A 10288-nucleotide genomic window follows, 5' to 3' on the forward strand; every position below is an offset into this window, starting at 1 on the left:
TTTTCCTTTTGTTTCTCAGAGAAATAGCAGCATTCCCAATGGGAAACTGCCCATGGAGAGCCCCGTGCACAATTTCACCATTAAGGAGAAAGGTACTGGCTGGGGCCACAGCAAAGCGCTCACCAGCGGGGACGCAGGGGCGTGTGATGGGGCGGGAGAGGTATACGGAGCACCGTCCTGCCAGGGGGACCCTTCCCTGCCCGCAGGGTCCTGCCTGTCCTGCCTCGGGTAAGGAGCTGCCGTTAGGGCCCCAGCCACTCCGCTGGGCGGCGCCCTTCAGGTGGGCTCCACATCCCCTGTCCCAGTCTCCACTCATGTTGTAGCCACAAGAAGTTAGTGCCCCCCCCCCCCGAGTAGGCCCCCTTCTCCAGGGTGCTCTGTCCTCCAAAAGGCCAGGCTGGCTGGGGAGGAGGGGCCGGGGCAGAGGGCTGGCACTCACCGCGGCCCCGGTGTAGGAGGGAAAACCTCCTCGTGTGGTTTTGCTTCGTACAGCCCTGTGCTGGCTTGGCCACCCGGGCACTGCCACCCAGCAAGCTACCCAGAGGAGGTGGCTAATGACAACCCTCGGGGCACTCTGCAAGCTGGTCAGGGTGTCAGTCAAGGGCACTAAATGGGGGCGTCTGTGCACCCAGCCCACTTCCCTCCTGCTGCCTTCTCTTGCCACCAGATTTGGAACTTTCAGACCCAGAGGAGGCCCCGGACTACGGTGCTGAAATGGGTGGAGGGATCGAGTTCCTGGCAAACGTCACACAGGACACCACGGCGACAGACTCCCCCTCAGGTGAGGGGCAGGCGGGCTGGCCCTCCTCAGGTCCCAGAAGTGAGCATGATCACTGGTCATTGGATGGGGACTTCTGGGCCCATGTGGGGTGTGAGTGGCAGGCGGGGTTCTCTGCTCCGGAGAAGGGAGCCGGCACTTGCCCTGCCTGCCACGTGTAGAGGGACGGCATGGGATGCAGAGCATAGAACCCGAGACCTTCCAGGTAACCTTCCAGGTGCTGGCTGCAGGACGCGCTGGTGTGTGACCCCAGGGTGGCACCCCCCCTCCCTGCTGCCCCGGCTTCACCTGGGGAGCTGACCAGCTGCCGCCCTTTCTCCTAGGGATTGACAACCCCGTGTTCTCCCCGGATGAGGACCCGAGCACCCTCTCCAGGGTGCCACCCTGGCTGTCGCCAGGGGAGACTGTGGTGCCCTCCCAGAGGGCCCGTGTGCAGATCCCCTGCTCGCCGGGCAACTTCCACCGCCTGGCACCCTTCCGCCTCAGCAGCAAGTCCGTGGACTCCTTTCTGCAGGCCGACGCCCCCGAGGAGCAGCCCCGCACGACCCTCCCTGAGTCCACGCACATGTAACTCCCCCCCCCCCCCACCCCCCCTGACGCCTGCTCTTTCCTCAGCTCCTCTCCCTCAGCCGGCCGCCTCTCTTGCTCTGAACCTGAACTCTGCAGACTCTCCAGAAGCTTTCTTCCTCCTTCTAAGCCTCTTTTCCAGCCGCATGTTTCTTAGGAGATCGTCTGAGTCTCAGCTCCTCCAACTGAGATGTCAGGATCCAGAGCTGTTTCAAGATCTCTTTAACCCATGTGCTCAGCCCACGAATCTAAGTCATGATCTCAGAGGGGCCTAAGCATGGGGGGGGGTGTGGAGGCGGGACGGGGGTCGCGTGGGAAGGGGAACACACTTTTGTCCCTAAAGGCCCCAGGGCTTTGCTTAAAGCCCGTGCGACAGAAGTGAGTGGAGGAGAGCAACAGGCCCCCTTCAGCATCTCAAGAACTCAGGGAAAGGGCACAGGCAGCGGAGGGGCCGGCCACACAGCCGGTGAGCCCACCGACCAGACCAGCAGAGAAGACCGGGAGAGGAGGGCAGAGAAGGCGGGGGCAGGGGTGAAGACGGGGTGTGAGGGGGCAAGGCAAGGGTGGTAGGCAGGTGCAGCTAAGTGCAGGTGTCCCGGCTTCCTTGCTGGGTGCCTAGAAGGTGCTGTCCTCGCTCTACTGTCCACAGGGAAGGGGATTCAGCCCCTCTGCAGGGTCCGGGCTCATTCCACATTTCCTTCTGGTGTCTGGTGGCCACCTGGGAGGAGACAGGAAACAGGAGCTGGTACCCGAGGGGCTCTCACTCAGGAGGGCAGGAAAGTCCTGTTTCTGTCTCCTGTGGACACGTGGACAGGGGCGTCTACCAGTCCGGCGGGGGAGCGGCAGTCCACCCCTCACTGTAGAGTGTTCTAGCAAATCCCTGCCTGGTGCAGTATTTGCTTTATGCACAAGCTGAGATTTCTTCAGGGACGTATGCCACTGGGGACTCCAAGCGAGCTTGTGGGAGAGGCCACGTGGGCAGAGTCCCTGCTTTTTCCTGGCTTCTGCCTCTGAACCTCCTAACCTTCCCCTCTCTCTTCCTTGAGCCCTGCTTGTCCCTGGAGCAGGACACCGGAGTCCGGAGAAGCCACGTGGCTAGGACCACTTCCTGGGCAGGGTAGCTGTGTCTGGGGTGGGCTTTACACTGAGCACCTTCCTGCAGAACAGGCACCTGCCGAGGGGCTGCAGGGTCAGGTCCTCAGCCGACCCTGTCACTGTGGACCGTGCTGGCTACACGGCCAGGGCGTGGCCTGAAAGTGCCCCGGAACCTCTCAGGTAGTGGGGGTGGGGGTCGGGCTGGGTCTGTTGGGGACCCTCCTGGCTGCACAGCCATCCTGGAAGATTAGAGGGAAGGTTCCACGGCGTGGGCTGGAGGGTCCCTGTGATTCACGTGCCCGTTGAGGGGACGTGGCAGCCTCCAGGTGTGGGGGCGCCAGCAGTCAACTTGGAGGGTTGGCGATGGCCCCCTACCCGCAGTTTGTGCCGAAGGCCTGACGGTCTGGGATGGGGCGGGGAACCCGCCCAGCGCAGCCTCCGGGTCTCCCCTTCCCACCCCGTGCCCCCGTTCCTCCCCGAGGGCCCCTGCCAGGTGCCCTCTGCGCTCACGCCGTCTCCTCCCGCAGGTGACACGGGCTCCGACGTGCCGCTGACCGGACGCTCGTCCCCTCCCGCCGCCGAGAAGCCCCCGCTCCCCGCGCGGTCCCAGTGGCCGCACGCCCCGAGCCCCGCCCCTCCCGCCGAGGGCCCGCCCACCGAGGGCCCGCCCGCCGAGGCCCCGCCCACCGAGGCCCCGCCCACAGCGCCCCCCGACCGCGAGCCGGGGGCGGGGCCGGAGCGCCGTGGACTGCCGGGCGCGCACGCGCGCTCGGCGGCGGCGCGCCGCGTGCACAGCCGGCGCTCGTTCCAGCGGCCCCGCGCGCGCCGCCGCCCCGCGCTGCTCAAGCTCTCGTCCCTGCCGCCTTCGTGCCACGCGCCGCCGCACGCGCTGGAGCAGGAGGAGACGCCGCTGTGACGGCCCCGCCCTAAGGTCTCCCGCATCCGGAGTCTAGGTGCTGGGATAGGGCCGCCAGCCGGACTCTGTGGGCTAGAATGGGTCCCAGGGGACCAGATGTGCGCCCCCCCCCCCCCCCCCCCCCGAGGCCTGACCCTGGGAATTCCTCGGAGCCACCTGCAGAGAGGCTCCCGCGGGCTAGAAGTGGACCTGGACCCGGGCAGGGCCTCCTCCAGCTTCTGGGAGGTCTGGGCTGGCGCCCTTGCCAGGAGACTCTGTTGTGGGTCCTTGTGCCCACCTGCCCTGGTTGTGAACTGACCTGGCGCTCGCGAGTTACTGTTTCCACCCTCACCCCTGAGTCGGGAAGGGCCCTGCGCCCCCAGAAGCCTGCCTCTGTGTTTGAGTTCTTGCCACTTTGTGTCCATTCTCTCATCAGCACTGCCAGGGAAACTGAGACCCAGACAAAGTGGGATTTGCCCATCCTGATGCCAGCCCATGATTCTGGGCCCAGGCAGGGCTCTCACCCCCAGGGAGACCCGGGGCCCTGGTTCCAGGAGCAATTTGCAGGGGTTGGGGATGTGGGCAGCCTAGGCCCTGTGTGATGTCTTAATGTCCACTTACCAGATCTTTGAACTACCTGTCACCTTAGGACTGTAGGTACGATTGCAGAAACATCTTTTGTTTGCTTATCCTTTTTGTGCCGCGACCCGTCTGGCCCTGGCCCAGGTGTCAGTGTGGCAGCCCCTGGGCTCCAGGTGTGGCCCCACCCCCACCCCCACACACCTGGTCTCTGGCCTGAGCTGTCCCACCTGACCCTGTGAGACGCCCCCGCTGAGTTACAAGTTGCAGTGGCCGTGTGGGCTCGCCCAGCTCCTGCCAAGGAGAATGGGGCCTTCACGGCAGCTTAATGGGGCCCAGACCTTCACGGGATCCCTGGGCCTGCCCTGAGGGTGCTGTGGCACAGACTCCCTCCACCCCTTCCAGGGTCTCAGGGACATGGCCTTGGACAGAGTCCCTCCTCCCCCGACCCCCACCGCTGTCCAGTCCTCTGGAGGGAGACCACTGTCTGGCCGTCCTTGGGGGGGAGTGGTCGAGAGCGTAGGGTTGAGGAGTCTGCCACAGGGAGCCGGAAGGTGGGGGGCCTCCTGTGCCCTTGCCTGTTCCTCAGACAGGGTTTTGTATGAGAAAGAGGTGTTTAAGGACCTCAGGGGCCTCAGGGCTCTCCTAGAAGCTTTTCTAAAGAGGCCAGGCTCAGCCTGTTCAGGAAAGGAGACTGTGCTGTGCTGCGACCAAGTTCTCATGCTGTAGATTCTCACAACCACCACGCGCCAGGTCTGCCAGCAGTTTGTAGTGTTGCAGTAGTGCACACGGAGTCCCTGATGGAAAAAGTCTGTATATAACCTGCTGTTCATGGCTTTGTGTTGAGAAAAACCAGGAAGAGTCCCCGTGGCATCTCTTCGCCGACACAAAGCCCATCGAGATCTGCGTTCCGTAAATCACACAGGATGGCGCTTGCTTTCCCTACACGGTGCGACCACTTTGACCAACCCTGTGAGCACGAAATTCACCCATTATCTGCCCGTTAGTGAGCGCCCAGCCCAGCCTCACTGCTCAGCCACAGCCATCGATCACATCCCCAGGAAGGCACACACTCTGTCCACTCCCCGCGGAGAGTTCGTCTAGAGCAGGATGGGTCCTGGCGCACCGGGGCCCCAGGGGCCACAGCCCAGCTGGTCCGGCATCTCTAGCTGCCTTAACAACTCACCTGGACCGCTGGACCCGGATCCGATTCCCAGCTGCGGAGCCAGAGGCTGAGTCAGGGAAAGCGACTCAGGGGCACCCCACTCAACGCCAGAGACAGTAAACCGCCTGGTGATGCATCTGTTTGACAAATGTCTCATGGCTCAGCTGTTGGCTGGTGTTTTCTGTGGTGGGCGGGCAGTTTGTTGAACTGCACAGGGCCAACCACATCCATAAGGGAACCGAAGTTCCGGGTCGGAAACCTCCCTGGCAGAATCTCACGCGGCAGCGCTCGAGAGAGGTCTGCTGTCTCCTCTGTGGACACGGTGTTATAAACCCTCGTGCTGTGGATACATTTCATAAATGAGAATCCTAGCTGTCTTTGTCATTGTAAAACAGAATGTAAACAAAGTCTTATGAATGTATTTCCTTAGGAAAACTGTTGTAAAATTTTTTATTAGAAAAGAATTCCTATTTATTTAATACTGAACCTTGGCCTACTTTATGGTAGACGAAGGAACATGACTGTAGGAGTCGCTATTTCTCACTTCTGTATTTTCTTGAAAATAATTTGGTTACAGTGCTTCTATACCGTGTACTAGTGGTCTTCTATTGTGAAAGGAGATTTAAAGAATTTCTTTGAAGCTGGAAATGTATGTTAATTAGGAGTGGTGAAAATTGTGTATGTTAATTTTGTGAATGTAAATTAAGTCGAATTTTGTGTAACCCTGATCACAGAACGATGTGCCTTACAGCGAGCGCTGCCCCGGACGTGTTGGGCAGGGGCCCCATCACAGACCCTGTCAAGCCTGCATGATCAAGTCTATTAAAAATGTTTCAAGGCACTTTGGGCACAAACTTTGTTTATAAATGAGAAATCATATCGAGGAGAATTTAAGGAGCAGTTTCTGCAGCAAACACTGCTCTGGCACTAAAATGAACGTCGACACAGTTGCGTGCGGGTGCGTGCCCGTGGGTCAGAGGCAGCCCCTCTGGCTGGTGCAAGGAGGTTGTTGGACACGCGAATTCTGGCCCACCCAGGCCTCTGAGAACTGGTTCTTCCCAGAGACAAGGAGACACCACCGCTCACTTGCTTACTCAAACTCGTCACTGCACACGGGGCAGGTGCCCAGAAAGGGCAGAACAGTACCCACCCAGCCAGAGTCGGGGGAGGAAGCACCTGAGACATTAAAGAAGAGGGGTGGCCCAGGGCTGAAAAGAGGTGAGCAGGGACAGCAGGGTCCAGAGCCTGGCGGCAAGGAGGGTCTCTGAAGGGTCATCATGAGGCTGATGGCGGCGGCAGAAGTGCAGGGAGACCCATGAGATGGAGCTGTGCACCTGTCCCTGAATGTCCTAGGGAATCCTGTCCCCGCCCCCCAGGTGGATCTCACCCTCTCAGGTGGCTCCTGCCTCGCCCTCCACCAGGTGGAGCCCCTCCCCGGTGGATCTCATCCCCCCAGGTGGATCTCACCCCCCCAGGTGGCTCCTGCCTCGTCCCCCACCAGGTGGGGCCCCTCCCAGATGGCTCTTGCCTCCCCCTCCACCAGGGGGAGCCCCTCCCAGGTGGATCTCACCCACCCAGGTGGCTCCTGCCTCCCCCCACCAGGTGGAGCCCCTCCCAGATGGCTCTTGCCTCCCCCTCCACCAGGTGGAGCCCCCCTCCCAGGTGGATCTCACCCCCCCAGGTGGATCCTGCCTCCCACCACCACCAGGTTGAGCCCCTCCCAGGCAGATCCTGCCTCCCCCTCCACTAGGTGGAGGCCCTCCCAGGTGGATCTCACCCCCCCAGGTGGATCCTACCTCACCCCCACCAGGTGGAGCCCCTCCCAGGTGGATCTCACCCCCCCAGGTGGCTCCTGCCTCGCCCCCAACCAGGTGGAGCCCCTCCCAGGTGGCTCCTGCCTCTTCCCCCCCACCAGGTGGATGGAGCCCCTCCCAGGTGGATCTCACCCACCCAGGTGGCTCCTGCCTCCCCCCACCAGGTGGGGCCCCTTCCAGGTGGATCTCACCCTCCCAGGTGGCTCCTGCCTCACCCCCCACCAGGTGGAGCCCTCCCAGGTGGATCCTGCCTCCCCCTCCACTAGGTGGAGGCCCTCCCAGGTGGATCTCACCCCCCCCAGGTGGATCCTACCTCACCCCCACCAGGTAGAGCCCCTCCCAGGTGGATCTCACCCCCCCAGGTGGCTCCTGCCTCGCCCCCCACCAGGTGGAGCCCCTCCCAGGTGGATCTCACCCACCCAGGTGGCTCCTGCCTCCCCCCACCAGGTGGAGCCCCTCCCAGGTGGCTCTTGCCTCCCCCTCCTACCAGGTGAAGCCCCCCAAGGTGGCTCCTGCCTCGCCCCCCACCAGGTGGAGCCCCCCTCCCAGGTGGATCTCACTGCCCCTGGTGGCTCCTGCCTCCCCCTCCACTAGGTGGAGCCCCTCCCAGGTGGATCTCACCCCCCCCAGGTGGCTCCTGCCTCTTCCGCCCCCCACCAGGTGGATGGAGCCCCTCCCAGGTGGATCTCACCTCCCCCAGGTGGCTCTTGCCTCCCCCTCCACCAGGGGGAGCCCCTCCCAGGTGGATCTCACCCCCCCAGGTGGCTCCTGCCTTGCCCCCACCAGGTGGAGCCCCTCCCAGGTGGATCTCACCCCCCCAGGTGGCTCCTGCCTCGTCCCCCACCAGGTGGGGCCCCTCCCAGATGGCTCTTGCCTCCCCCTCCACCAGGGTGAGCCCCTCCCAGGTGGATCTCACACACCCAGGTGGCTCCTGCCTCCCCCCACCAGGTGGGGCCCCTCCCAGATAGCTCTTGCCTCCCCCTCCACCAGGGGGAGTCCCTCCCACGTGGATCTCACTGCCCCTGGTGGCTCCTGCCTTCCCCTCCACTAGGTGGAGCCCCTCCCAGGTGGATCTCACCCCCCCCCAGGTGGATCCTGCCTCCCACCACCACCAGGTTGAGCCCCTCCCAGGCAGATCCTACCTCCCCCAGGTGGCTCTTGCCTCCCCCTCCACCAGGGGGAGCCCCTCCCAGGTGGATCTCACCCCCCCAGGTGGCTCCTGCCTTGCCCCCACCAGGTAGAACCCCTCCCAGGTGGATCTCACCCCCCCCAGGTGGATCCTACCTCACCCCCACCAGGTAGAACCCCTCCCAGGTGGATCTCACCCCCCCCCAGGTGGCCCCTGCCTTGCCCCCCACCAGGTGGAGCCCCTCCCAGGTGGCTCCTGCCTCCTGCCCCCACCAGGTGGAGCCCCCCACCCCAGGTGGATCTCACACCCCCTGGTCATCCTTGAAGTCTTGTGGCACAAACACATCTTTTAATAGTTAAAATTTTAGATGTTTATTATAAAAGAAAATGGCACACCAATGCTGAGTCCATAGATACTTTTTTTATAAGAAGAATCTAACCTCTTATTGTAAATTTACAGCTGTTTCAAACCTGATAGGATGGTCTCAAGGAGTGTGGGTTCTAGGACCGCCGTAATACTACAGACGTGTTGCCTTATGACCAAGAAATCCAGGTGTGGGCAGGGCCTCGCTCGTCCAGTCCCATAGGGGAGTCCTCTGGCCTCTGCAGCGTCCGGTGCTCCGGGGCTGGGAGGGACGCCACCTGACCCCACCCATGTCCGTCAGGGCCCCACCTGCACTCTCCCAGACCGGCTGTCCAGGGAGCCCATCTCCGGGCTTCTCCTCGCCGAGTCCCGCGTCTCTTCCCAGGTGGCACTGGTGTCCCCGTGGCATGCCTGGCTGACGGGCGCCCCACGCAGGAGGGAGGGCGGGGCAGCCAGAAGCCTCCACGTGGCCCACCCTCCCTGGAAGATTTCCTCTGGACAGAAAGAAGTGTCTGTGCTTCCAGGCTCCGTGTTTTGGGGTCACAGCTGTTTGGGCTGTACAGGGGTGGACTCGAGAGGGACAGCACCCCCGGTGAGCATCAGCTCGCAAGACTGCACCCCAGTCAGACAGACAAACCAGGAGCCCTGTCAATGAAACTTGAGAGTCAAGGAAATTTCCTCCCTGGACGCATCTTCTTCCAACTGAACAGCAAGAGAGCGGCCCCGAGACTCAGCGAGTCTGCAGTGGCCCGACGCGAACCTGTTTCTGGTACTGGCTGGAGGCTGCTGTCCCGTTAAGCCCACTTTCCCCAATGGACGCTTGGCACCAACTGGCCTGGAGGTGACCCTCCCTCGGGTGTCACCCAACCACCAGGACGCGGCCCTTTGCTGTCCCCACCACTCCCACCGCATCCTGGCCAAAGTGCTGCCTTCAAAACCACGAGTCCCCAGGGTCTGGGACGCGCCGGCATCTGGCATTCACTTCAGGCAGCCAGTGCTCAGCCCACCATCGCCGCAGGCATCCCGGAAGCAGGTGTGAGCAGGGACCGCGGACACCGGAGTGACCATCACACGATCAGGGCAAGGGGACCGGCCAGAACCATGTGCACCACTGGGGTCTGCTGTCATTGTGTGAAGATTCACCCCGGATGTTTGCTCCAAAGTAACATGGAGTGAAAATTCTCTCAGCTGGGGGAAAAACAGATGTATTTTTATTATTATAGGGACAATAACTAACAGTCGTTAACTCTTCGCTGTATGCGCTCAAAAAGCACTGGGCACTTGCTCCACGCAGGCATGAAGACGTCATACTTAGCATGTACACGAAGAGACAGGGCGTTACTACGCATTTGTCGAAAAGTTACGCCTCTCCCGAACCAGTAACGGTTCTAGGAACTGCATCCCATGTTTAGTTATTTCATCCCGTTTAGGCGTGGATTCCTTCCAGAAAAAGTCCCACGTGTGAATTTTTTTTTTATCTCGCGAAGAGGAAATAAAGGTGGTTACCAGCTTTGCACCTTGAACGTGGCTGGAGAAGAAGGGAAGCCCACGTCCCAGAGACTCAGACTCGGCTGCTCAGAGTGGCCCCCGCCGCACTCACGAGGGGTCTGCAGTCCCTGGGCCCCTGAAGCGAGGGTGGGGGAGCAGGGCAACACCCCGTCCCTCATCGTGGCCGGCACCGCACGGCGCATCTGAGGAACCCCCTTGGCAAACGGCAGCGTGGGGAAGGGTCAGGACCCTTCAAACCCCACATACAAGTCCCTACCGTTCACTCTGGCGTGGCTTCTTCGTTAATTTGTCACGAGATTAAAGACTAATGTGCAAACAAAGCCACTGCTGAAGCAGTTGCCGTGGAGATGGTTACACAACGGGGGTCTACGGGATCCCGTGTCAGGTGTTAAGC

The 10288-nt window shown here is 61.8% G+C and overlaps 1 protein-coding gene across 2 annotated transcripts in view; it reads left to right on the forward strand.

Annotated features, from left to right (window-relative positions):
• The window catches only part of SLC9A3 (solute carrier family 9 member A3), a 39759-nt gene extending 38410 nt beyond the window's left edge, over nucleotides 1-1349 (forward strand). For both annotated transcript variants that reach the window (XM_047074527.1, XM_047074535.1), the window contains exons 14-16: nucleotides 20-92; nucleotides 668-781; nucleotides 1102-1349. In XM_047074527.1, the coding sequence (XP_046930483.1) occupies nucleotides 20-92; nucleotides 668-781; nucleotides 1102-1349 (435 nt within the window). The remainder of the gene's footprint in view (nucleotides 1-19; nucleotides 93-667; nucleotides 782-1101) is intronic.
• The last annotated feature ends 8939 nt before the right edge of the window (nucleotides 1350-10288 follow it).

The sequence above is a fragment of the Lynx rufus genome, unplaced genomic scaffold (assembly GCF_022079265.1).
Source record: "Lynx rufus isolate CCGP_SWC_20201006 ecotype Redwood Valley unplaced genomic scaffold, mLynRuf1.p SCAF_1, whole genome shotgun sequence".
NCBI classification, from domain to species: domain Eukaryota; kingdom Metazoa; phylum Chordata; class Mammalia; order Carnivora; family Felidae; genus Lynx; species Lynx rufus.